Source organism: Dryas octopetala, chromosome 4, assembly GCF_963921425.1.
Source record: "Dryas octopetala chromosome 4, drDryOcto1.1, whole genome shotgun sequence".
Lineage (NCBI taxonomy): Eukaryota > Viridiplantae > Streptophyta > Magnoliopsida > Rosales > Rosaceae > Dryas > Dryas octopetala.
This window is the reverse complement of record NC_141369.1, coordinates 20,697,513-20,724,732: the sequence shown is the minus strand read 5'-3', so window position 1 is coordinate 20,724,732 and position 27,220 is coordinate 20,697,513. Positions and strand designations below refer to the sequence as shown.

General features: G+C 35.9%; 4 protein-coding genes across 6 annotated transcripts; 1 reads left to right on the top strand and 3 right to left on the bottom strand.

Annotated features, from left to right (window-relative positions):
• Positions 1 to 1,183: 1,183 nt before the first annotated feature.
• On the bottom strand, positions 1,184 to 4,196 carry LOC147287981 (3'-5'-exoribonuclease family protein). The gene is made up of 8 exons (XM_086241217.1): positions 4,062 to 4,196; positions 3,641 to 3,768; positions 3,423 to 3,479; positions 3,204 to 3,296; positions 2,604 to 2,682; positions 2,335 to 2,459; positions 1,707 to 1,850; positions 1,184 to 1,623 (listed from the first exon to the last, which is right to left on the bottom strand). The coding sequence occupies exons 2-8, from the start codon at positions 3,764 to 3,766 to the stop codon at positions 1,384 to 1,386; spliced, it is 864 nt and encodes a 287-aa protein (XP_086097343.1). The 5' UTR covers positions 3,767 to 3,768; positions 4,062 to 4,196; the 3' UTR covers positions 1,184 to 1,383.
• Positions 4,197 to 4,477: 281 nt separating this feature from the next.
• On the top strand, positions 4,478 to 9,387 carry ADA2A (ADA2 2A). 3 transcript variants are annotated; one of them, XM_086240130.1, is made up of 11 exons: positions 4,478 to 4,649; positions 4,767 to 5,019; positions 5,654 to 5,719; positions 5,805 to 5,930; positions 6,059 to 6,134; positions 6,558 to 6,615; positions 6,704 to 6,858; positions 7,234 to 7,459; positions 8,090 to 8,300; positions 8,701 to 8,973; positions 9,114 to 9,387. In XM_086240130.1, the coding sequence occupies exons 1-11, from the start codon at positions 4,597 to 4,599 to the stop codon at positions 9,303 to 9,305; spliced, it is 1,689 nt and encodes a 562-aa protein (XP_086096256.1). In that variant the 5' UTR covers positions 4,478 to 4,596; the 3' UTR covers positions 9,306 to 9,387. The 3 variants fall into 3 exon arrangements, with proteins under 3 accessions (XP_086096256.1, XP_086096255.1, XP_086096253.1); XM_086240129.1 differs by having other exon boundaries at positions 6,555 to 6,615; positions 7,237 to 7,459; XM_086240127.1 differs by having other exon boundaries at positions 6,555 to 6,615.
• A 1,136-nt stretch (positions 9,388 to 10,523) lies between these two features.
• Positions 10,524 to 17,670, bottom strand: SAP (Transducin/WD40 repeat-like superfamily protein). Its single transcript, XM_086242491.1, has 2 exons — positions 17,392 to 17,670; positions 10,524 to 11,639 (listed from the first exon to the last, which is right to left on the bottom strand). The coding sequence occupies exons 1-2, from the start codon at positions 17,668 to 17,670 to the stop codon at positions 10,524 to 10,526; spliced, it is 1,395 nt and encodes a 464-aa protein (XP_086098617.1).
• A 5,230-nt stretch (positions 17,671 to 22,900) lies between these two features.
• On the bottom strand, positions 22,901 to 26,951 carry LOC147287978 (glucose-6-phosphate 1-dehydrogenase, chloroplastic-like). The gene is made up of 10 exons (XM_086239618.1): positions 26,596 to 26,951; positions 25,928 to 26,112; positions 25,740 to 25,834; positions 25,514 to 25,628; positions 24,640 to 24,845; positions 24,408 to 24,557; positions 24,212 to 24,332; positions 23,832 to 24,061; positions 23,525 to 23,725; positions 22,901 to 23,425 (listed from the first exon to the last, which is right to left on the bottom strand). The coding sequence occupies exons 1-10, from the start codon at positions 26,813 to 26,815 to the stop codon at positions 23,176 to 23,178; spliced, it is 1,773 nt and encodes a 590-aa protein (XP_086095744.1). The 5' UTR covers positions 26,816 to 26,951; the 3' UTR covers positions 22,901 to 23,175.
• Between the last annotated feature and the right edge of the window lie 269 nt (positions 26,952 to 27,220).

Sequence of the window (27,220 nt, the reverse complement as noted above, 5' to 3'; positions counted from 1 at the left end):
AGTGCGCGAAAGCTGGCATAGAACACCCTCGATTACTAAAAACAGAACTTGATAAAAAGAAGTTAGTCCCAAATGCCACAACCTTTTCTTCCCTTATTGGCGGGCAGTGTGTTAGAAAGAACTCAGATCGTGCCATTCAGTTGTATCAAAGCATGATAAGGAGTGGTTATCATCCTGATAAGCACTTTAAAGATGTTGATATCCGCCTTCTGCAATAATAGGGATTTCGATGGAGCAGTCCAAGTCTTAAAAAAAAATGTTTGAGAGATCCTAGTGGTCTTGATTCAGGCATCTTATCTGATTTTTGTCTAGGAGGGAAAGAAGAATTGGTAAAATCATTATGCAGTGAGATGGAAGCTAGACGCCTTATGCCTCACGGTTTTGACTTGTCAAAAATTGTCTACTGTGGAGCAGAGAATGAGAAGTGAAGATTTGAAGATAACATGTAAAGTTGTATACATTGCTTTCCTTGTACCTTTCAAAGAAATGGATCTCAAGTTTTTTGGATGCGGATTATTGCTTTAGAGTAAAAACATGCAAGTTTTATGCTTTTGCATGATTTGAGTTGTAAGAGGCCTTTGTTAATTGGTTTTATTCAACTCCGTTTCTCTTGAGACATTCACTTGTACGTATTCAAGATAAATACATGTAAACACTTCTGCCTTGTTTTTGGCTACACAAACCTTTAAATATGGTTCCATATGAGACGGAATTGTGTTAGATTATAAGTTAAATTGATGCGATTGTTCAACTACAAGTTCAGATCATTCCTTCGTTTGTTGCTCTAAAAGTCTGGATCAAGTTCTTCTGTTTTGACCCCATTCTGGAGTTTCTGCTCGAAGTGGCACAACAATTAAGTAACAGTAAGTCAAACATTTGCAATACCCAAATTACATGCTCGGAGATATTCTAATGCCATCTCCAGATGGAATGAATTGTAAGTTGGTCATGATTCCCTTTTAAAATATTTGGATTCTTGGAAGAACATGGAACCAGCGTCTAATATATCTCTGGCTGACGACTATCTGTGTTGAAGTGAGTGGGACTAATATTCTGGATCTCTTGCTAAATCCTGCAAGTTGATGATTAGTTTTGTTTAATTAAACACTTCATAGTTCATACCAACCTAGTTTCACATCTTTCCTGAAAATGTATTTCCCATCTTTCATAATATCAGCCAATAGAGACCTGAACTGTTAAAGATTTCATAATAATAACTTAACAACATACTGATACTAATTTTGGTTAAAGGGTGCCAAATACGCTTACAACAAATTTCAAATATTTTCATCAGCTTTATGTAAGTTATCAGATTACAATTTTCATATAACTAGGACCTGTTTGAACCCACCTACTTAAATATGTCAGGGGTTCTACCTATTGTCATGACTCATCTTCACCAGCTTCTGCAGCAGCAATCTGGGAATCCAATGTGTTTATCAGCTGCTCACTTGCACTTTTTGCCACAGATATCATGTCAAGAATTACGCTTGGATCTAGGCCAGCACCACCCCGTTTGGTCAACCCACATATGTGCCCTTGCCTATTAACGGAAATAGAAACAGCTGAGCTCATTTGGGATTCCTCTTCTGAAGTGGCATCTACAATATAGTGCCTACCTACCTAAAAAAACAGATGGACAGAAATCAATACAAGGATATAAACACATGCAGTTTACTTTAGGACAGCAGAGGTGGTTATGTCACCTTTGTTAATGTAACTATGACAGGGACCCTAGATGTGTCAAATTGCAGAAATTCCTCATCGCTTACATCAACCTCTGGCTGCTCATCGCCTGATGCACCAGCTGCAACATTTACTTTTGGGATGCCTGTATTGCTCAATGCAGCCTTTGGGAACATCAGTTTTTTATTAAATTGATTTGGGAAGCTTTACAAAACAAAAACAAAAAAAATATTTGGGAACAGAAATTAAGTGCGCTAGTTTTCACTTTTCCTTCTTTTTTCCCCTGATAAGCACACTAGATCTTTTCACAAAAATTAAGACTGACAATGATATGACACAAATACTTGGAGACTCTCAACTGCCAAATATGCCTACTGCCATCGCAAGATAGCTACAAATTGTCGTAATCACTGGTACTAGAGGAGTGGTAGGAAATTCAGGATATAACTTCGATTTATTTGTTTATTGTATTCAATTACTTGACTCTTGACAAGTTCTTTAAAAGAAAAGGTAGGGCTCACCCAATCACTAAACTTTTCCTTGGGCCTTTGGCAATGTCCACACCAGACTTTATCAACAGCCAGCAAACTCCTTTTCTCCTTCCCATTTATTTTCAAAAAATAAAATTAAATAAGAAACATCAAGTACCTTTATAGCAGCACCTAGGGCATCTAGCAGATTCCCATCTGAACTAACAACAAGGCCATCGATGTAAAGATCCCAACATATCTTTCCTTCCACAACTATCAGAGAAGTGAGATCAATTCCAGCACCTGGGACAAAAAAAACATCTATTTTACCAGCAGTACAGCTACATTAAAATGCTGGTACATTTAAAACATATATTTCCAAAAGAGAAAACACATATATGACACAACAAGTTAATTAATCTCATCTCACTTCAATGGAAAACGGACCTGATCCACTTTTACCACCCAAGAGACAACGTTGAAGAGCAACTGAGAGTTCTGTTGACAGCTCCTCACCCCCTCTACCCTGTAGGAATGTAACATAACAACAGCTTTACAAGAAGAATAAAAACATAGCCCTACGAAGGAAAAATAGATATTCATTCCCTTTGCAACAGATCAGTAATCATACACCAAAAAGAAAAGTTCAGATTGCATTAGAGGATTTGAAGGATGGACAAAAATGAGCAGAAACTGAGATTTAGTGCCCATATTTTATCGTTGAACAGTAATTGACCCTTTATGAATTAAGCTATAACCAATTCATTTTTTCTTTTCTTCTTTTTTCTCTTGTTATTTTGAGACTACTATAATCATATCGTTAATTTCTTTTCAACGCATACAGCTCAGGGAAGGCTTCAATTAGCATACTGATGAAAAACACTGGGGTATATAATAGCTGTCAACTGGACTCTTCATGGCAAGAATTCCAGAAAACCAATAGTCATACTTTCAAGTTTCAACAGGATCAGAAGAAACCAAGATGTCTAAATAGCCTCAATTGACAAATTAAAATATCAAAAGGTAGCAGATAATAAAAATGTTAACCTCAAACACTGGCGCTGCAGTTGGACTGCAATCAACATATATAGTGACCTTTCCTTTGTCAGGTTGCAACGAACTCGGCCTTCCAAGTTCAGCCTGGTAACAGAAAATATGATATTAGGAACAACAGGTGCTATTTAAATAATTAGACCAAAAAATAATGTAAATTTATTTATGTCATTCTAAAAGCACATAAAAGTTAATATCAAGACCAAATGATACCTTCACACTGGCAATGACTTCTGTGGCACCAATCCTGACCCTTGCTGACCCATTTGCCTGCAAGAAGGCCACGAAGAATGGAAAGTACAACCAAATAAGTAAAATTTCACGTCTGCCAGAAAAATCGAAATTGAAAAAACCAAAATTAAAACCTGGTTAAGTAAAAGGAAAAAACATATTATTTTAGATGAAGCATATGACATGACACAATATTCAACCTGGGAAATGAATCCGGTTTCAACATGGATGGGTCGAAGTGTCAATCTTTTTCGACCATCAGTGCGAAGGTCCTGAGCAATGCCACCCTGTATGAAATACTTTTCTCCTATAGATAGTCCCACCATTTCTGAACATGTGAAATGAAAAGTGACAGCAATAAAAACCGTTTCAGATTCTGTCCCAAATATATCAAGAAAACAAGTGAATTAGACTCATTTAATTAGCCAATTAAGTTGGCTGTAGCAGCTCCTCTCTCAAATCTTATATCAACCAACCATTCTCAAGTATTAACATTCACTTCTACTGATCCCATGTATGTCAAATTTTTGGCCAATCCAATCCCAAACAAGTCTATTGTTATTTTTATGTAAAATTTTCAATTAGTACTAAAACAATTAACAATCAAAGAAAAGTAATTACCGAGAAAGAAGATGATGATGAAGCCCTGTTGACTGAGAGATGGCTGTGGCTGTGACTGCGGCGACGGCGGCGCTGCTGAGGCTGAGAGAGATGGAGACTTAGGGTTTAGGGCTTTCCGTTTCGAAATTAGGGCATCGAACACCTGCAAGTGAAGTGACCACTTTTTTTTTTTTTTTCTTATTTCTTTTTTTTTTAGCGGGAACGCCCTACCTTCACTGTTGGGCTCTTCCTCAAGGAACGAGTTTTTAAGTACGGACATCCCCACGTTTTATTCCGTGGAAAGCTGTAAAGTCACTGACACGTGCACCTCACTAGATCCTACGGCGCAGACATGCTCTACTTCTTCCTTATATGAACCGTATGATTAAAACCCGCTTACGTGGCGCACGTATATGTCTGCCGGAGGAGGAGATGAAACTAGCACCCAATTCCACCACCACCCCCAACCCCAACTGGCCCTGACCGAAATTCCCAATTTTTCTCTGTCAATAATTAGGGTTTTTCCGTTGCTTCATCTCTCGGTGAAGTCCAATCAATGGGTCGGTCCCGAACAGTTTCGCATTCCGCTAACGACGATAACAATCACAGGTCTGTGTAATTCTATTACCATTTCGCTGCAAATTTAAGCTTTATCTAACAATTACGTGATTCAAATTTACTAATTTGCTTGACGAAAAATTGTTACTCTTTTTGGGTAATTTTCAGCAAGGGTAAGAGAAAGAGAACAGCTTCAGGTGCAGAGCCTGCAGAGAATGGTAGTACGAGTCACAAAGCTACAGCCCAAGAAAATAGCGAACCCAAAGGGGCTTTCTACCATTGTAATTATTGCAACAAAGATATATCTGGGAAAATTCGCATAAAATGTGTGGTGTGTCCAGATTTTGACCTTTGCATTGAGTGCTTCTCTGTTGGAGCTGAGGTTACACCTCACAAATGCAATCATCCATATAGGGTTATGGTCAGTGACCTTTAAATTATGCTCAAAGTTACTTCATTTCTAATATGCAAAGTTACTCTTTCGATGTGTATCTTCTCTGTGAATTTTTTAAACGTTCTTATTGTAACCATTTTAGACTAGTAGGAGTTGTTGGAAGGATGCTTGAAGAACTTTTGGATTTTTTTATTGATAATTGTTGGCTTGTTTTCTTTAGCTTTAACTATACTTTTAATAGCTAGAGCAGTATGTAGAACTTGGAATGGATAAAGGGCGATATTAGGATGGTAATACGAAGAATATGCATTAAATGGCTAAAGATTGAATTTGTTTTCTGGCCCAAATTGAAGCTCCATATACCTGCATGCAGATAAGAATGTTATCCTCAATATACAAGCAACAACAGCATGAACCCATTTAAAATGTGCCTCGAATATGTGTCTAAACAGCTACGAGTAAATGATTTTATTTGTTTGGACAATATTTTACAAGATCGTTCGTTCATTTCATTTTATATGAGATTTTTGTTCTGTTTTAAAGTACATTTTGTTTCTGCTTTCACTATGAAATCGTTTTGGAGATTATGAGATGCTTTTCAGTATTGCATGGACCATTACACATGCATGTATTTAAGGGGGGTTTTTTTTTTTTCCAACAGGACAATTTGTCTTTTCCTCTTATATGTCCAGACTGGAATGCAGATGAAGAGATGCTAATGCTTGAGGTATTAAATTTTGCTGAATTTCCTTTTTTTTTTTTTAATGATAATCCTGCATCTAATATCACTTGTTCTTTGTCCCTGCTGTTAGGGTATTGAAATGTATGGATTTGGGAATTGGACCGAAGTTGCTGAACATGTTGGAACAAAAAGCAGACAACAATGTATTGACCATTATAATGCTATATATATGAACTCCCCATGCTTTCCTCTCCCGGTAAGACCAGTGTTCTAATTAGTTCATGTCCACAAACATGTGTGCGCACACACAGTGACAGCAACACATAAGCATTATAACATATATATATAAAGATCACTGATAGTTTTCATGATATATCTACATAGGACATGTCTCATGTTATGGGAAAGAGCAGAGAAGAGCTTCTAGCCTTGGCTAAGGGGTCCAGTGAAATCAAGAAAGGTTAGTTTGCAATGATTCTATTATTAGCTGAGGCTTGAAAGCAGCTCTGTTTATGACGATCTAGAATTGCAAGCAACTATATGCTTGGGTATATCATTTATGATTTAAAATGCCGCAGTAGTTTAGATCAAACCATTCAGTAACTTGTACAGTTTGCTGAAGTGGTGCTTGAATTCAAGGATCGACATATTTCTAGCTTCCACTGTTGGTTTTCCATTGCTCTGTGTCATCTGTTTGTCATAGATGCTGAGTAACCCTTTAAATTAAATTAATCAATCCATATTTCTTCTTTGAAGTCATTTGTTTGTGTTGATGATCGCTCTCCTACGGTCATTTTAGAACTTCTAATTTCTTAATAGAGACATATTTTTATTTTATTTTGTTGATTTAGAATGTCTTATTTTTCTTTTTTCTCTGCAGAAGATCCCATGCTTGTGGAGATTACACTGAAAGAAGTGTCTCCCTTTCCAACAGGAGTCAAGTATGGCTAGTTTTACTATAATTTGTATCTACTTTCTTCTGTTCAAGTGCCTGTTCCTAATTTTTTTTTTTTTAATGTGCTTGATCAGATATGAAGAATCAAAAAAAGATCCAGCTCATCTATCTTCATCCCACTCAAATGCTGGTACAGCAGATGTTGCCTCAGGTTTGGTCTCAGGTGCTGTAAAGAAGGCATCTAACACAGCACAGATTAAGGATGAGACTAAAGTCAGTAAAGTGGAAGGTATGCGCATGTTTTATCTCCATCTATTATCTTTTTACGCCTTCCTAAGTTATCGTCATTCTTCTCTGTTCTACATTATAGCATATATTACGAACGTTATAACATGAATTACAAAATCATATGAACATTATCAATAAAGTTTGTAATAAAGTACATTATAACATAAATTTCGTAATATAGACCATATAGTTCGCAATAGAGAACACTAGCAATTAAATTCGTGATTGATGTCTTGTTTTCAGCCATACGATAACATTTAGACAATATATGCATTGTGAAACACGACATCATTTAATGGCATTATTTAAGGACTTTAGGAGGGAAGAACTATATATAAGTCTAAAGGAGAGATGCTCATTTTTGTGTTATTTTCAGCAGAATCTGTGGTGGATCGGAGCATTGGAGAGAAAAAACTAAGGACTTTGGGGGAAGAGGGTCCTTCTATGACAGAATTGAGTGGCTATAATTTCAAGAGGCAGGAATTTGAAACTGAATATGACAATGATGCAGAGCAGATACTGGCAGATATGGAATTTAAGGATACTGACAGTGATGCTGACCGTGAATTGAAACTACGAGTCCTGCACATCTACTCAAAAAGGTATTTATATGGTTACCTTGATAAATTCAAGGCTGATAGGTACATTTCTAATTCAAAGAAGTTTTAGAAGGGGGAAGGGGTAAAAAAGTATAACAAATTGACATGCAATTCTGTTGGTTTCAGAGTAAATTTCTTTAAACTAGCTCACGAAGTGACCCTGGTCTTCATCTGCAAACCGTCTTATAAGACCAGAGTTACTGACCTGTGAACTTTTTTGTTTCAAGTTACATCCGAAATTGTGATTTTACTTACCTGTATTTCTAAATTCTTGCAGTACTTGAAGTTGTATGAAACTCCCTTGTGTTTACAGGTTTAACTCAAGTTCAGGATGTTTACAATTTCTTTCACCAGGCTATTCGTTTATTCAAATATAGTTATTATTACTATTGGTATCTGTTTAGTTATTTACATCTGATTATAAAACTGTTCCCTTACTTATCAATGGAAAAGAAAGAGGAAAGTATTGGTCCCTTACTCTCATATTGCACCCTGTTTTGTAATAATTATTGCCAATGGTAATTATCACACATGCTTTCATATAAGTAATATCTCATTGTTAAAGCTAGACTTGCTGTCCGTATTTCCGTTTTACCGTTCATATACTCAAATAGTATGTTGGAATTTTGGCAGGCTTGACGAGAGGAAACGCAGGAAGGATTTCATACTCGAAAGAAATTTGCTTTACCCTGACCCTTATGAGAAGAGCCTCCCACCCGAGGAGAGGGAAATATATCAGCGGTTCAAGGTCTTCATGCGGTTCCACTCAAACGAAGAGCACAAGGAATTGCTTAAGAGTATCATTGAGGAACATCAAATTGTCAAAAGAATACTAGATCTTCAGGTCTGATACAAACCTCACACTTAACCTCTATTTCTGTTACCTTTGTCTCCCTGTAGATACTGTGGATTGTCTTCTTCTGTAAGTAACAGTAACTAGACTAAATTAAGCTATTGAAAAAAGTGACATTACGTCTGTCGCATGCTTTTGACATCATTCTAAGTTACTAACAAGCTCATATGCAGCCAGCTCAAATTAACTCGTATAGCAACTACTTGAGATCAGTTATGCTTCACTTCCCTTTCACCACACCCAAAAAATTGGTTTCCACCCTCGAGTTTAGGCACATAATCATTTTGTACATTTTTCTAGGGCCATGTCCTCCAAATAATACGTGATCATGTCATGTAGCTTCTGCTTAAATTTGTTGCATTCATATAGAGATAATTAATTAATTATGCAGGAAGCTCGAGCTGCTGGCTGTAGAACAGCTGCTGAGGCAAGTAGATATCTTGTGCAGAAGAGGAATGAAGAAAGTGCCCTAAGGATCAAGGAAAGCTCTCAGGCTGGTCTAAGTGTTAAAGTCTCGCAGATCAGCCCTCGGGGAGCTGTTTGGGCATCCACAGGTCTGCATCCTGGCAGCAAGGACTCATCTGTAACTATGCAAGCTATTGCTAGCTCCTTGGATGATTGGGATGTCAGTGGACTAGTAGGGGCTGATTTACTCTCCGATACCGTAAGAATGCCAATCTCGAATTCTAATGCATTAAAAGAGAATTGTTTGTTTATGTGAGTTTTTTATATATATTTTCTACGTATTATTGTTCTCCATGATACCATCAACATTCTCATAAATACTAGATGCAATACATGCAGGAGACAAGACTTTGCAGTGAGATGAGAATCCTACCTTCACATTATCTAAACATGTTGCAGACAATCTCCACAGAGATTGTGAATGGCAATGTTAAGAAGAAATCTGACGCCTATAGCCTGTTCAAGGTTGAACCAAGCAAAGTTGATAGGGTTTATGATATGCTTAAGAAAAAAGGATTAACTCAAGCATAGTTACATCCCCAATCCTTCATCTTGTAAAACAACTTGTACAGATTTATTTGTTAATTGAAGGTAAGCCCATATCATTCATTCATCTTGCAAGAACCTTGGGCAAATTTAATCTGCAATGTCAATATAAGGGACATGGCATAAGATTCGGAAACCCCTTGTAATTTGTCATATCAAACGTCGAAATGATTCATCACTAGTAAGTTTTGTGTAAATCCATTTATAACTCAGATTAACCTAATACACATGTAAACAACCCATTAAACAAAACAAGAATACTCCAACTTTATGATGATTTTGCCATAGGGTGCCTAAAAACCGTACCATTTTTCTTGATATAAATGATCTTAATAGCATTCACACAACTAATATCATCACATCCAGCGGACTAGCATTTACACCCCTTTTGGATAATAAGTTCACAACCTCATTAAATTAGGATTAAAACTCTAAATATGTAGAATCATCTATAGCTACACTTGCACTTGTTTTCAAATCTTGGATGTTTTGAGTTACAGATACTTTTGATTTTACTGATAGATCATGCGTGCAGGCTGTTGGTTATAAGAGAGAATTGATGAGCCAAAGACAATACTGCAAGAAGAAATACATAATATAATAAAGAGGAAGAAAGAGAGGGATGCCTGCAAATATTTGGTGTAGATTTCATAGCTCCTCTGTACGAAAAGGATTTTGGCCCTTTCTAATAGAACAAAAATAGAGAAGCCAATTAAGTACAATAGGAGAAAAATAATAGTAATAATAATAAAAAGAGTACAAAAGAAAGCAACTAGTGAGAAGGGCCCCAGAAGCTGAACAAAACAAGACTAGAGAGAAAGATCTATCTAGAATTCTAGACAGACTTGAATTAAACTGTCCAAAAATTCAAAAGGTCATTTTTAATTAGTGTTTTGGGTCAACCACTCTGAATTTAACCTAAAAAAGGTATCCCAAAAGCGTACCCCACGTCGGTCCACAATCTCACTTCCTCATTCTCTCTCTCTTCCTCATTCTCTCTCTCTTGTGCATACATCAATATCTGATGATATCACCACAGCACCAACTCAAAAGTACACTTCTCATGTCAGTCCTGCTTAGTTCCCTCCAAAACCCCCCTCCCCATTTTGCTTTGCTTCCTTTTGTCAGTGTCACCATCTCCAACATATCCCACTATTCGCGTACCCTCTGCTTAATCTCTAACCCTACCCCCCCTATTCTACACTATTCCTCAGCACCAAAGTCCCACAGGTGCAGTGTCGTCGCACCACTCGAACACGCTGCGACATGTCGTTCGTCGCACACCATCGCGTTCACCTCCCCAACCCTCTCCCCCATATTGTACAGATACTCCCCCCTCTCCACCTCCCACACCCTCACCACCCCCCCGGCGCACATTAGCGCGTACCCCCCGTTCATGCACCCCATCACCGCCCCCCGAACGCGAAACCTACACACCTCCTCCAGCGTGTCCACCCGGCGCACCCTAGCCAACCCCCTGCTGTCTACGATAACGTACGCCGCGTTGCTGACGTCCATCGACGTCACTATGATCCCCCTCCTGTACTCCTCTTCCCCCAACACCACCCCCTGGTTCCTCAAGTCGAAGACCATCACCCTCGCCCTCGTGCACGCCACGGCCGACTCCTCACTCGTCACTCGGACTCGCCCCACGAACTCAGTCACCTCGGCCAGCATGTGCCAGCCTATCACCGCTTCCGGGTCGGTCAGCGACCCACCCACGAAAAACAAATCCTGGCTATTCGCATCCCAAATGTGAAAGGCCCGACCCGGGACCCCAGCGTAGAGGCCCACCCACCATCTCCCGCAGCCCGTGAAGTCCACCAGCGCCCCGTCGTTGACCACGTCACCAACGTGTACCCTATTCGTCATCTGCGGACCATTACTAATGATCGCCACGTGGATGTCGCCATCCAGCGTGGCAAAAGTAAGTGTCGGATCGGTGATTATGATTCCGGCTACGGCACGAGAAAAACGCCCGAGGCCGTCACCGTGGTGGGGCCTGTATGTGGCCACGTGGAAGCGCGTGGATAGATCGAAGAGGCGGACCGCGCCGTCCGCGAAGCCGCAGGCGAGGTGGGTGTCGGAGAGTGTGAGGCAGCGGCACGTGAGGCCGTCGGGGCCGTCCACCTCGGACCGGTCAAAGTTGAGGATGGTGTGGGTGGACCTCCGCGTGTGGAAGTTTCGGGACGTCCGATGCCAGTAGACGTACTCGTCGCGCCACGTGTCGCGGAGGAGGTGGGACCGGCCCCATATGCGGCGAGTGAGGCGGTGCCACAGGAGTTCCGAGCGTGAGACGGCGCGCCACGTGGAACAAACCTGTATTTGCATAAAACAAAATGTCACGTAGGCAATTAGAATTCGTAACTGGGCTACATCTCATGCATGCACGTTGAATGAAAGGAACTAAAAGACACATATGCCCTTATCTTCTTGTTTTTACTATGTTTTTGTACAACCCCTTGATTTCTGATTAAATACTGGTAAGTTCTTGCATGCAAATATATATAGATAAATATATGAAATGGGCACGTTTGCGTGCGTACACAGTTTCATATAAAATAGATATTATATACAAATTTGAGTTGGGCAGTCAGATTTGAGTGTATGTGTTTTAACCGGTTAAAGGGAAGAGACCTTAATAAACTCAGGTGCAATTCATGCAACCCCACATTCATTAATTCCATACACGCAGAAGAAACAAAAACAAGCAAACAAAGGGATAAGAAATGTCGTCCGCTCATTTTTAAATATTATTAATGTGAGACCGCGAATCCACAACACAGTAAAGAAGAGTTGTGCAATATTATCTTGGAATGTCGTTTTTGCTGGATTCAATATCCAATTAATATTGTATGCAGTGCATTGCAAGCTACACTGGAATCCAAGTCCTACTAATTGACAAAAAGAAATAGAAATGGAAATGAAGAATAGATTTGTGTGGAGGGTTTTGGTTTTGAGGAGGTTGAGTACGCGTTGTAAGTCGTAACTTGTGTTTGAACTTTGAAGAGGTTTTCAATGAGAATGAGGTAAGCTAGCTTAACTAGGACCCTGCAGCAGGGCTATGAATTAATAATAGCCGAAGAGAAGCAAATTAATCCGAAACCCTAGACACAATAACTCAGTCCATACCATGCGCGTAACGCTAGCTACCTATAATAATTGTGGGAGAGAGGATGGTGCGTTCATGTATGCAAGTAGTAGTAGAGTAGTACGTGATAGGCTAGGTAGGGGTGTAAGTAAGAAAGACATGAGTCAGAGGAGAGACTCCTCGATGGAGCATGCCTGTAGGAGATTTAGTCTGAGTCAGAGTGTGTAAATAAAATCAAAATTAAAGCAGTAGCCAGTAGAGTACGTACACTTCTGACTATATTGTCTCAGTCTCAGCCCTCTGCTATATTATAGTATCATCATCATTTCTTCTTATAAATATACATTATGCATATAGACTTTTTACTATTCGATCGATTAAACTTTTAAACTTTAAGTTAATTTTTGTTAAGTATTTTAAGTTTACTTTAAATTTTAATTCAGTATCTTATATTTAAAATATTTTAATGTCATACCTCAATTTTCTTAATTTGTTAATTTGTTGTAACGTCATATTCGTCAATATGACTATTAAAATATCTATTAAAAGCTAATATGACACTCAAAATGACACTCCCACAATAATAACTAGATGTTACATAATCTGATAACAGGCCATGTTATGCCACATGGCATAAAAATAATTAAAAATCTAAAAACATGGCATATCATGTTACATAATTATTTTTAAATTTTTAGATTTTTAATTATTTTTTATTACCTGGCATGACGTGTCATGTTGCCAAACCACATGATATCTAATCAACATTGTGGAAGTATCACGTAAGTGACTTATCAGCATTTAACAGATTTTTTAACAGTCATACTGACGGAAGTATGACATTACAACAAATTAGAAAAATGAGATTTGACATTGCAAGATACTAAATTAAAATTTGAAGCAAACCTGAGATACTAAACTAAAATCAATCCTTTAAATTTTTATGTAATTCATGTCATATTTATTTTTTAACTCCCTCAACATGTCACATAGCACGAAAGTGATAAATAAATGTGTATATACCTATAATAAGTTTTTCTACTATATAACCATATTAAACTACACATGTCCTATAGATAAAAATGACACTTTACTAAAAACAAATGTAACAAATGAAGCATTGAAAAAATTTAATGCTGAAAACAGTGTCTGCATATGTACGCACCACAGACGAATCCCCAATACAAAGTGTATTGTTGGTCATATATATATATATATATATAGAGATCGACGGATCGACCTTGGTCTTAGCCATCCATGGATCCGACTGTCATGGAGATTGGAGACTGACAGGGTACTTGATGGATCAACTTTTATGATTACTCAATCCGCGTACACCTTACAATATCACAGGGTACGCAAAGCACAGCCTTACTTGCAGAAAAGAAGAGGAGAAGACCAGCTGCAAGCTACATCCACTGGGTACCCTATTCTATTCCTATCTATTTGCACATATTATAAATGTCAAAAGGACTTTGATTAGCTAGAACACTTGGTTGTAATTACTAATTAGTACGCTTCGTTACAATTGATAAACTAAATTATATATTAGTTAGTACTTGGTTGAAGAGGTAGAGAGGGGTATAATACCCCTAGGGACCAAGGTAAGGACAACCAGTACCATATACAAATGTTGCTGTGGTCCATACACAACAATAAAAAGCCTAAACACACACACACACACAGGAGACGTGCATATATATTGGCATACATAAACTGATAAACACAAACATAGGATTGCAAATATATATAAATTTCGAGCTTCCCCACATATAAAGATTTGTTTCTTTCATTTCCAAGAAAGGAGTAGCCAAAGCCTGTCTCGTTATGACCAACGAATCTTTATATACCCAACGCCCAACTCCAACCCTTTTCTGCTATGAGCTATGCTATCAGAATCTTTATATAACTCCAACTATTGTCTTTGACTTCTATCATGTACAGGCGGTACAGCTTAACTATTTAATTATGAACAGTATTTGGATCACCGGACAAGGCCCTATATTTCTAAATTCTAAATTCTGATTTCTACAATGTCAAGATATGATCGAAATGGTTTACTTTTTAAATAATTTATTAAAAATTATTTATATAAAAAATCATATAGATCAAAATCGTTTAGTTATATAATTATTGTCAATTAAGTCAAAAAAGTTAATAATTTTCAATTAAATAATAATTTTTTAATCAAATCATTAATTTTTTTATTTAATCGACAACAATTATATAACCAAATAATTTTCAATTTAATTAATTTTTTACAAAAATAATCTATAATAAATTATGTAAAAAGTAAATGATTTCGATCATGCGCCGATATTACCGAGATTGCAAGTACTGTCATTTAATTATTGAGTCTTTTAGATATAACACCATTTTGAATACCTCATTTTAGAATAGGCTAGTAGATAAATAAATGTGTGTATATCTAATTTCCCAAAATAAATGGGGTAATATCAAATTTGGTTTCTCAAAATGGATGTATTTCTAATTAGCTCTTAATTATTTTGGCTAATATTTTCTTTTATGCTTGTCTTAACACTCATTAACTATTTATAATTTATGTATCACAAATCTAATAATTCTCACTTGATTTAAAACTTAATAAATATAAACTTAAAAAGGAATAATAAATATCTTAGATCTCCCCGTATGATAAAAATCTTACATTAAAAATCAAATTAAAATAGTATAAGTAGAAGGTTTAGATTCTTGTCTAAATGTTATGTTCACGCAGAATGTTCAGATCACAAGCATATTCAAACATAAATTTACATGATAAATTATTCAACTAGAAATTAAACAACATGACATATCTGATAACATTTTCTTTTTATGATAACTATGGTTGTTTTGTTCGTAGTATCGTTTGATATATAATTTGTTCAATGTAATTATTATTTAACAAGAGAATCAATGAACAATGATATGAAGTTTTCTTTCTGGAAATGGAAATTTTATTAAAATAAATTTCAAATCAAAATTATTAGCAATATTCTGAAGCTTAATAATCGAACTTTGTACTAGCTAGGTCTCCAAAGCAAAGTTTCCAAACATTCAACTCAAGAAAAAGCCGAAGAAGAGTACTCTTAAAAGACAAGGCCAAAAGGGCAAAAGAAAACAACCAGAAGAGACAAACTAACTATATAGAAGTCACTATTTTTCTGGATTGCATGTAATAGGAAGATGGGCAGACCCTCTTGGGGTGACATGTAGACATGAGTTTGTAAACCAAACCAGCATTGCATGCATGGGCTACATGTGCCTCATGGCATAAGGCACATGCATGCTGGCCTTTGACTGAGATATATACCACTATATATACTAGAACATCCATCAACTGTCAAATTTCACTCTCAGCCTTAATTAATGATGCTTAGCGCTCACATATAAACATAGAGAAAGCCCTTTGGATTCACATGATCACATCAACGTCTAGTTGAAATTTCTTCTGCCTACATATATAGCTGGGGATCACACAAACTTCATTACATTGGAAAATTCATTTGAATTCTTCATTTTCTACCCTATATACATGTTCAATATGACATATTGATATCTAGCTCCTTGACGAGCACATTATCAGAATAATTGTTACATTCTTCTTGTTATTGACAGGAACACATACATATATATATATATATATAAATATTAGTCCCGATCATTTTCATTTTGGGATAACAATAAAACTGTGATCTTAAGTAATTATATGATCGACTAGTTCTACACTGAATTATTGCTAACTTGGATATATTTTCTTCTTTCATTTTTTGGTGTTCAAATTTAATATCCCTTCTCTTTTTGTTACATAAATTCAATATCCCTTGCTTTGTTGTGGACTGGCATAAAATGACAAATTGAAAACGTTCCAATTAAAAGGAAATACCCAAAAAAAAAAAAAAAAAGATATGAATAGTTTATGTTACTGGCATATCTGGTTGACTCTGAAAGTGAACTAAATCTTGTCTAATATATATTTAAGCAAAGAAAAAAGAGGTATAATAGCTATGACAGTAACGTAAGTTAAATATAACTGAAAGCAGATATGTTAGCTAAATATGGAAGCGAAAAGAGCAATTGATCCCCAGCTAGCTACCTAGCTCCCTAAAATTTGTTATATAGTTCCCGATTCCCATCCCAACACTGGTAGGTAATAAAACTAAGCTTTAAAGGTCTCTATCCATCCATCCAAGCTTTATTAGTATTAGGAAGTAGGAACTGAGAAAGGCATCCCAATAAATTTTCTAGAAAGCAAAGAAAGTAGAATCAAAAGGGTTACATGCTTAAAAAGGGAAAAAGGAAATTCAAAGCCAAAAGAACCCTTTTTCATTAGATTTGGAAAAAACAGTGCAAAAATAGACAGTTTTGTGATGTGTGTAGAAAAGCCAACCAAGAAACCAAACCCACAGCCCATCCCCCTTTGTGAAAGTGACATTAAACTTCCCATAGAGAATGAGAATGACTCGTCAAAAGGTAGTTGCTTTCAGAAAGAATCGGCTTCTTCTCGGATGTAAAAGCTCATAACTACGTATGCCACTAATTGGTATAAGCTAGAAATATGATCTAGAAACTGTCCTAGAACAAAACCCAGAACCCAAAATTTGAATTTTGGAATATCCAAAAAATTAAATAAAATTTTGGAATATCTGGCAGGTCCCATTGACTAGACTTTTATTTTGTCCATTTTTGGAATAAAATCCATCAGTTTCCAAGTGGACCTAGTTTGGTTCCAGAGAAATTATTACATATACAAGAGTAACCTCCCTCTCACAAAACTGGTCACATGATTCGTGTGCAAATGGGTTGTATACAAAATTTATTTTTCCTCATTCAAATGACACATACCATGCCCAAATCATCAAATTTCAAAGTGGCACACAAATTCTCAATCAAAATTTATATGTCTAATTAATTAACAAGAACATGAGAAGAGTGTTTAGTTGTATATATAAATGGAGAAGAAATTAATAATTAACATACCTGAAATACATTGGCAAGGGCAGGAGCTGCAGCGAGGCGTCCACTGTTGCGAGAAGCGTCAATGGCGACTTGGGCTGCGAGGGCTTCAATAAACGGCTCCGGCCAGACCTCGTTTACGGCACGTCGTCTTGACGAGGATGGCCCTTCAAAATCATGACCACGCCTTCTTCCTCTTCTTGCAGTACGGGTGCTAGGACCAGCTGCATTGCCATCTTGCGATGTAGATGCTGATGATGATGATGATGATGGTAAAGAAGAAGAAGAAGAAGAAGACGACATGAATGAGAAAAGTGGAAAGTATAATAAGCTGCTATAAAGGAGGACCAAGAAGCTAGCAGCTAGAGTGAGAGTGAGGACGAGAGAGAGAGAAGCAAAACTTTCAAAGGAACAAAGACAAAAAGGTGTATCGATAAAGACACAGAAGTGAGGGACCCAAAGAAGGCCGTTTAGGATTCTTCCATATTTATATACAATTTCACACTCTCCCTCTCTATCATACAATACTATAAACAAATTTTACTTTCATATTTGTAGTTTTAATTGTGTTCATTTTGTCTTCCTAACGTTTTAATGGTTTAATGGCATACTCAAAAGTTTAAATACATTCACTCGTGCATGCACTTCTTGTTCTATTTTTGATAAACAAATGAAAAATTGTGATCACCTGTTTCTCGCTTGTTCCAATCCTATTAACGAGCTTCAGATTTGATTCTACACTAAAGTTTTTACTCATTTCACTCTTATGGAAGAGGCCCCCTATAGTTTTCACTATCAAGATATATTTTTATTTTTTTTTTTTTTTTTTCACTTGGGCGAAATGGGGTCTACCGGAAAACCATAGATTTTTTTAGTTTTCATCATTGGGAACTAGAGTAAAACTTGATCCAAATAACAAGCATTGAAACGTAATTTGGCATTTCGTTTTATAATATATATATGTACTACCTTTGCAATAAAAGCAAATCTAGTAAAAAAGTTTTATCCCTATTCTATTGTTTTCCTAAGATCAATTTGTAACATAATTTGCATTTTTGTAGTGAGAAGAAAACATATACATTTGGATTTTGGACTTGTGAATTTATGAGTTTGGTTCGGGGTTTTGATAATTGATGGAAGGGGAGGGTTAGTTTTTCCCGCCCTGCAAAGACGGCGATGGTGTAGAGGCTATTTGTGGGGCGGTGGGGTGGGGTGGGGTGTGGTGTGGGACTGAGTCATTTCCGAGACCGCAGGGCTTTTGAATAAGCCCTGGATTTTTCAGGGGGTTTTTAGCACAACATCTCTTTGGTTCTTTTGGGACTCTCTCTCTCTGTGTCTCTCTCTTATGTTTAGTTTAATGTGTTGGCAGATGATTGTCAAGAAAATGGGATGCCACCCTACCCAAAAAGAAAGTGAACCAAAACACCATTGCATTTTGGAAAATTTAATTAATCAATTCTTCAGACAAAGAAATAAATTAATAATTGTTTGTTTTTGAGGATGTTTTGCAAGGCGTGCGTGCCTGGTCATAGTGATTATTATTAGTTCCACTACTGCTTCTGTCTGGAAACCGCTGCCCTTAATATAACTCTCAATGGTTATTCAATTTTTAATTAAGCTTTTTTGGGTTTGGTTCCAAGTTTCCAACTTCCAACTTTCCAAGTGGTGATAAATGAAAAATTTATTCTACTACACAGACAGCTGGTGTGACTCTTTTTTATGAGCAATAACTACGTATCCGTACGTTCAGCAGAGGGACTATTACTTGATAGAAATTACGATTTCAGGAATTACTTTATCGGAGAAATGATATCAAACTTCTCTATTCTATCTTTTTTATCTATATTCTTTATTATTATTTTTATAATCAAAACTATTCATTTTTTAAATCATTCTTTAAATATTATTTTTACAGAAATTTAATTAAATAAAAAATTATTTGACGTGTAATTACTATTAAATAAACAAATAATTAATCAAACTATTATCAAAATCGTATATTTATTTTATCATAATTACATAATTAAATGATGTTCCATTTAAATAATTTTTTATACAAATAATCTTTATAAAATGATCTAAAAAATGAACGATTTTGATCATAAATTTATACTATGAAATAAAAATAATAAAAAAGAATATTGGTAGATAGCATTTCTCTTATGTTCCTTTCTTTTTAGTCTTTTTTTTTTTTAATGTTCATTCCATAGCTTATTTTATGATTGAAATTGTTTATTTTTTAAATCACTTTTTGAAGATTTTTGCTACAAAAATTTAATCAAATTGAAAATCATTTTTTTATTTAATTGTTATCAAATAAATAAATAATAAATCTAAATGTTACTATCCATTTTCTAATAATCATAATTTTATAATTATTATTTCTAGTATTTTTAAAATATTGAAATAAAAGTTATATATTTACATTCCTTTAGAATGAAACATGGATATAACATTCTCAAAAAATTTAGAGAGACTTAGAGTCAAGTTCATCTTATAAGTATTTCTTAGACTAAAACCGATAGTAATTTAGGATTTTTAATCAAGTTTTTTTTTATTTTTTATTCTTTGACGGCTTTATGTTAGGTTTTAACTATGAAATTTTGAGCTCCGCCCAAAATCTCGGAGTTAAAACCTAACATGCAGTCTCTACAATACCGACCCTACACTCTAGGAGAGAAAATATCCTTCAAATCGGCGAAGGACTTTATTATGAATTAAAATGATTTTCTTATAAATTAAAAAGATTTTATTATAAATTTTAAAAAAATTCTTATTAATGAAAGAATTTTATTATGAATTAAAATGATTTTATTATGAATTTTATAATACTCTCAATCTTCATTTGAAAATTGTTTTTTTTTTAAATTTAAGCCTAATTATCTCAAAAAGTTATTCGTTTAATTAAACGAGAATAGAATTTCTAAAACTCAAGGTGAAATATTAAATAATGAGCATAATTTCGATCTCCATTGGTAAATGATTAATTGAGGGATAAGGGTTGAAGTAATACTTTTGATATATGTTTATTTTTTATTATTAATCGATTAAATTTTCTGATGGTGTTCATCTCATTCAAGAAAATTGGATTCAACGAAGTTATAGTTTTGTGATAATATAGAGGTTTATGTAATAGACTTATAGGTACCTATAGGCTATAACAAAATGCCAAAAGTAAAGGAAAGCGTGATTGGGGTGAAGTTGTGCCCTCATTTTTGTACCCGCGACCACTGGACCATTGCAAATGATATGAGATGATTGACAATGTGCCATGCACAAAATTACTGACTGGAATGTATATATAGGATTTTCGTTAAAGCAGTAGATTCCAATGATGATGTGTTTGAATTGTTGCAATAATTTGCCAGTTTACTCAAACCAAAAAAATGATTTCCCAGTTTACTCTCAGTCCACTGAAGATAATCCAAAGTTAATACCATTTTCTAACACTAATTGTGCTAATATTAAATATAAATAAGAAAGTGAACTCGTTAAAATAAAACTAAATCTAACCTTCATCAAGAGAGGACTCGAAGCCTAATAAAACTAAAGCAGTAGATTGCGGTTGCCACAAACTAAATTTTGTAGGTTGTTTTTCTCTCTAGTTGGTAGGTTTTTTTTTTTCTCTCAAGTTATCGATTAATAAACAAGTTAGTAACAAATTGTTTGATGTCATTTTTTTTTAGAAATGAATTGTTTGACATAATTAATCAAATAAGTTGTCGATGATCTTGGTCTAATGGTGATATTCAAATATTTCTTTTGTAGGAAGAATGATTAAATTCAAATATCATGAAATTTAGTTATTATTAATAAATAAATAAAAAGCAATTAAACCGGTTGAATTATAATTTATACATAGCTTATTTTGAACAACAAAATTCATTAGTCACATTCAAGTTGAAAGAGCTAAAAATACAAAATAGAATAATAAATGGTTTACGAAATTAGAGTGGTGAATTTGAAAATTGAAATAAAAGTGGAGATGAAGAGTGAATGACTGGTTTAGATAATAGTTGGTGATTATGTAATAAGAAAAAAAATAAGGTATTAATCTGACATAGTTTAGAGCGTATTAATCTCACATGATTCGATTGTTGTATGACGCAGTGGTGTGTGTAAGGGGTACGGAGTGGAGGAGAGCGTGAGAAAAAGAAATGAAGAAGGAAGGGATTAGGTGGGACCCGGCAGAGAGACAAGAGAGCGTGCTTTATTGACTAAGAATGGGGATGGCATGCTCATGTCTAATCAGCGGACAAGTTCTCGATGGAATATAACTGAAAGATCTTTTAACAAGGAAAGTACAACAACTACTTCCCTTTTCTTTCTCAAATCTGAATCTATCTTCTATCCAACTTTTCTCTCTCTCTCTCTCTCTGGTCTGGTGGAGTCTGACTATTAATTAGAGGCTACTCGGACCTACTGCCTACATAATACTAAGCCTACTACTCTACTCTACTCTACTACTCAGTCCTCAGTCCCTGCCACTTTCTCAGTCTGTAACTATCTACCAATATCCATCTTCAGAGGTACAGGTCCTACAGGATACAGGTACACCCCATCACTGCATGCCTTCTCTGCCCTTCTGCTTTCCCCTTCCTTTACATTTCAGAATATTAATTCACCTCTCTCTCTCTCTCTCTCTCTCTCTCTCTCTCTCTCTCTCTCTCTCAGTCAACTTATAAATTGACTCATATATGGATCCACCCACCTCTCCAATTTTATAATCAACCCATATCACTTTCATTCATTCCTTCATTATCAAACCAAACCAATGATTCAATGGCCAAAAAAACAAAAACCCATTATTCATTATCTTAAGATTCTGCTTCAAACACTCTTCTTTTCAACACCCACTTTAATTTCTAACCAAAAAATGTAGACTTTGGTTTTAATTAAGTTCCATGCAAATTTTCCTAGATGGGTTAGTTCCAAAGTTAGCTTTATGTTTGTCGATGCTCAAAGACTCTTCCCTTGATGCTTAAGTTGTAAAATGTCCTCCTTGAACCAAATGGAGATTTAGAGAGAATTAACAAACAAATGTAAGTTATATTTGATAGAGGTTATACTATAAGCTAGGTTAATTAGTCTTAATTGTGATTAATTAAGTATGTTCCTAGTTGGTTAGCTGAGCTGTTAGTTGTTTTGTTAGCTTTGTGTAACAGTAAGGGTATCCTTGTACATGTGCATATAAGATATGCACCAGCCTTTGTACGAATACACAGTGAAAAAAATATACATCAAATACTTTTCTTTCCTTCTCTGCTTTCTCTCTATTTCTTTCTCTGTTTCGCTTGCTCATTATCAACATCATCTTCAACCTCACAGTTCTGCTATCAATATTACCTAATTACTGGTGTGGCTATCAAAATGATGGACTGAATTAGTCAGGTTCTCACTATTTGTGGCCCAAAATCATTTCGGGTGAGCTGTATTTGAGAACAAGCTAGCACATGTTGGACCAAATACAGACAAGGATATTGGGCCTAAATGCAATTATTTCGGACCAAGCTCAGATTGCTCCTATTTGGGCTGACAACAATCCAGTACTTGTGTGATTGCTAAATCTATTTTTGCAAGTTGTGACACATTCAATAATCACACTGATACTGACTGTTTAGTGTTTACACTTCGGAGTTATTCCAAACAGCTATTTGCTTGAGTGCAACCTCTAATGATAATCCACCATATATATAACAGAAACATTTAGAATTTCAATATGTGCATTGAAAAGAATCAATGGCTGAAATGGGAACAGAAAACCGGAGGATGCAAAACCACATAACAAAGCTCTTCACAACTTTATGACTAATCCTCATCACCGAGATCGCCCCATCTAACATTGTGCTTTGCAGCTAGATAATGTGGTCCTACTGGCCCTCGACTACCATAGGGGTAGAGTTCAGGAACAATCTTCTTCTCTTCAAGCTCCTTCAACAATGGTGTGAATAGTGCCCATGCAGCATCAAGCTCATCACTTCTTATGAACAACCTTCGTTCCCCTTCAATTGCATCTAACAGTAGCCTCTCATATGCATCTGGTATTTCTCTTGGATACCTTCACATTAGAGTCAAATTTTCAGTGGCGCCTTCATTATGTAGATGCAAAAATATTGTTGCATTATTGTTATGCATAAAAATATTATTTAAGCCACACCTTGCTCGATAAAGCAAATTTAGGTCACTTCGATCTAGTCTCATTCCAAGACCAGGGACTTTGTTGTTGATCTTCAAATATATGGCTTCATCAGGTTGTACACGTAGCACAAGCTCATTTGTAGCCTTGTCTAAATCAGTTCCAAAGTTCCGTTTGTACAAGTTACCTGGGACATGTCTGAATTGGACTCTGATCTCTGCTCTGGGTGATTATTGCAAATAGTTCAGGTCACTAACTATTAAATCTTCACAATATGAGAGAATTTAAAAAGAAATGATCTTTAAGAGGATGAAACATTTCTACGTACCTCTTAGTATGGAGGGCCTTTCCTGCTTTCATTAGGAAAGGAACCCCATCCCATCTGGCATTATTAATAAAGAGAGCTGCTGCTGCAAATGTAGGGGTGCGACTATCTTTTGGAACAGTTGGGTCATCTGTATAAGCAGGATATGATTTAGTGCCCCTGGTGAGGCCCTTATATTGACCAATGACTACATCTTCAAGCAGCAGTGGCCTCATTGATCTTAGAACCTTTACCTGAGTTCAGACCATCTCCAACAATCAAATATATAATGATCATCTCACAATGAGAGCATTTAGGTAGGTTTTCCATAACATGCTGGGATAAAAGTTCCTAAAACCACAATTTTGACATTAAAGACATTGGATTCCGAAAACGATCAATACCTTTTCATTCCTAATGTCCTCAGCATCTAAGCTGACTGGCGTTTCCATTGCAAACAGTGTTAGTATTTGCAGAAGATGATTTTGCATAATGTCTCGTATGATTCCATATTCATCAAAATATCTGGAAACAAGGGCAAACACAACGAGGTGATTGAATAATTTTATTTCCTACAACATTGTTGAGGAAGAAACTCACCCCCCTCTTCCCTCTGTGCCAAAGTCTTCAGAAAAAATCAGTTGCACATTGCGAATGTAGTTCCGGGACCAGACAGGCTCAAAAACAAGATTTGAGAAGCGAAGGACTGATAGATTCTCGACAAGCTCCTTGCCCAAGTAATGGTCAATCCTGAAAGATTATGTAGAAGATCAAACTTCTTTCTCTAGATTTATAAATCTGACTATTTAAAACACATGAGAGCAAAAGTCACCTAAATATTTGATCTTCATTAAGGTAGTGCTTTAAACATCTGGTTAGCTCAGCAGATGATTCAGTGTCGCGACCAAATGGCTTTTCAACAATGACCCTTGTCCACCCATTTGCTGAAGAAGCTCTGAGGCTGGCACATCTCACCACATCCACAAATATGTTTGGAGGTATTGATAAGTAAAACAACCTATTTGAAACGCTTCCAGCCTGGAAATGAGCACCATCAAAGTATCAAACCGTTTTTTAAAAATAATAATTTTTGTATATAAATTAATATAGTTCAGAGGGAAGCACAGAAAAAAACTGTCAGCAACTGGTTCTTCAAGTCATCTACTTGACCAGCATTGTATATATTTTCAGATCAGTATTTGAGACTATTGCACCATTTCTGAATGCTTAACTGGTTTTTATAACCTTCAAACTAAATTCAATATGAAATTAAAAGTTTAAGATCTGGCTCTTTAACAAGGATTTCCTTTTCATAGGTCAGCTCTTCTTGGATAATAATTTTTATGCTAATCTTAAGGAAATTGAAAATGATAATATAATTTTGACCTTCACTCTCAAGTCTCAACAGAACCCATGAAAAATTGTAGAGACATAGTAAGTATGGTAAGATTGCCAGGGACACCTGACACTTTAGGATATAATGCCATACATGTAATGGCTTACATTTTCCAATATATTTTAAAGACAACTAATCAGTACATCCAAATAATTATATGATTTAATGCCAGACTTAAGAATTTGATGCCATGCGCCTTAAGAGTCCAATTTACATACATTTATCTAATATTTGATGAAGTTTCTGAAGCTTTATTGATGAAAATTACCATTTTCTGCGCTTGCAACAATAAATGTAGTAAGCACATTACCTCTTTCTCTTTCAGTTTACTGTCTAGTTCTGTGAAATGCTCCTCAGAATTATACTGACCAGCATGGTAGAAGCATCTTTTCAAGAACTGATCCATTTTGTCCTCACAGTTTTCCCTGTGAGTCATTGCTGCATGTCAATTTATAGAAAATGCAAAGATTTCACGTAATCACATGTTCACTGTGGCTTAGCGAAGAAAAAGAAAGAGAAAGAAAGAAATCAAATACCTCTGATCTATTCTGCAACTCAAGGTTGTGCTAATCATGTTCCTTAGCTCTTCATCAGCCATTTTAGTTCGAGCATAACCAAACACTATAAAATTCTACATGAAGATAATAACATACAGAATGTAGTTAGCCATTGTGATTGGTACCCATACAAAGTGAAAAATTGATGAAGAGATGAAGACTAGAACCTTAGGTAAGCAACCTTCATAATAAAGAGCAAAAAGTGCTGGAAAAATCTTCTTCTTGGCCAGGTCTCCAGAAGCACCAACAACAGTTATGCTTAAATTTGATTCAACATTTTTTGAATCTAAGATGGGAAAAGATCCCTCTTTGCCATGTGGCTCAATATGTTCTTTCCCCAGAGGATTTCCAGCTGAACCAACCCGTTTAATATTGAGCAGTGATAAACCAAACAAAGAACATTAACTAAGTACATGATATGCAATAGATTGCAGACAACTAAATGGAGCACCAAGATCAAAAAGAGGAGGATTGAAAATCCAAACACACCACAGCTTCCAAAAGAAGTTACTTTACAGTTTACAATCACTGTTTGGAATTGTTATTGTTAAAACTGTATGGATAAGCATTCAATCCAGAATAAATAGAAGTATAATTTCCAATGACCAAATTTGCTCATTTAAACTTATCAGAAAAGCATTAGACATGGTTGAAAATGAAAGGGCCTGACAGTTAAAAGAATGCTCCTAAGTAATCAATCTCATAATATGAGAAATGGAAAATGGGAATTGAAAATTCACATGCTGGAAGCACATAATCAAAGTAAACATTCAAGGAATTTAACAAAACGACCAAAAGGGATAGCATATAACAACAGAGAAATCAAGAAACGGACCGTCATGAAAAGACACAGCATTGAGTGGATTCCCATTTGACGATTTGAGCTGAAAGCGCTGTCTGGCGGGGTTTCTCGGGCGAATCTGAGAGACCCATTTGCAGGAATGCGCTTCACTTATCAAAGTGATGAATTTGCTGAACTGGGGTGTCTCCTTCTTGAAGGAAGAGGGTGTGAATGAGGTTGAAGAAGATGAACAGGAACTCAGGTGCGTAGCCATGCAATAGGGTCAAGCAAGATAAAGCTCAAATTGAGCAAATAATGTGAGATAACAAGTATGTAAACAACTCACAGATAATGTGTTGTTAGATGAATGATGTTGAATATATGTCTATTTGGAATCTATATACTTTTCTTGCTTGCTTTTTTGGTCTGATATGTACTTACTTCCTTGTGTACTTTGTTCGGTTGTTCCTTGCTTAGCAAAAGAAAGAAATTATATAATTTCACCAAAAAGGAAAAACAAACAAAAAGAGAAGTTTAGATTAGGGCCTAGTGTTTTAAAATAAGAATGGCCCAATTTGAAAACAAGTCTAATTTTGTCTACTTGGCCTATGTCATAGACAATCCCCCGCAATGCCCACATGAGCCCAATCTTTTTTGTGTGTTAGAACACGAGCCCAAT

Coding starts and splice junctions, on each gene's coding strand:
- SAP (XM_086242491.1), bottom strand. CDS start 17,670: ATGTCGTCTTCTTCTTCTTCTTCTTCTTTACCATCATCATCATCATCA. Junction 11,640..17,391: donor CCCTTGCCAATGTATTTCAG/GTATGTTAATTA, acceptor ATGCAAATACAG/GTTTGTTCCACGTGGCGCGC.
- LOC147287978 (XM_086239618.1), bottom strand. CDS start 26,815: ATGGCTACGCACCTGAGTTCCTGTTCATCTTCTTCAACCTCATTCACA. Junction 24,333..24,407: donor GGCACAGAGGGAAGAGGGGG/GTGAGTTTCTTC, acceptor CCTTGTTTCCAG/ATATTTTGATGAATATGGAA. Junction 23,726..23,831: donor AAGGCCCTCCATACTAAGAG/GTACGTAGAAAT, acceptor ATAATCACCCAG/AGCAGAGATCAGAGTCCAAT.
- ADA2A (XM_086240127.1), top strand. CDS start 4,597: ATGGGTCGGTCCCGAACAGTTTCGCATTCCGCTAACGACGATAACAAT. Junction 7,460..8,089: donor CTGCACATCTACTCAAAAAG/GTATTTATATGG, acceptor GAATTTTGGCAG/GCTTGACGAGAGGAAACGCA. Junction 8,301..8,700: donor AAAGAATACTAGATCTTCAG/GTCTGATACAAA, acceptor TTAATTATGCAG/GAAGCTCGAGCTGCTGGCTG.
- LOC147287981 (XM_086241217.1), bottom strand. CDS start 3,766: ATGGTGGGACTATCTATAGGAGAAAAGTATTTCATACAGGGTGGCATT. Junction 3,297..3,422: donor AAGTCATTGCCAGTGTGAAG/GTATCATTTGGT, acceptor TTCTGTTACCAG/GCTGAACTTGGAAGGCCGAG. Junction 2,683..3,203: donor CTGCAGCGCCAGTGTTTGAG/GTTAACATTTTT, acceptor ACATTCCTACAG/GGTAGAGGGGGTGAGGAGCT.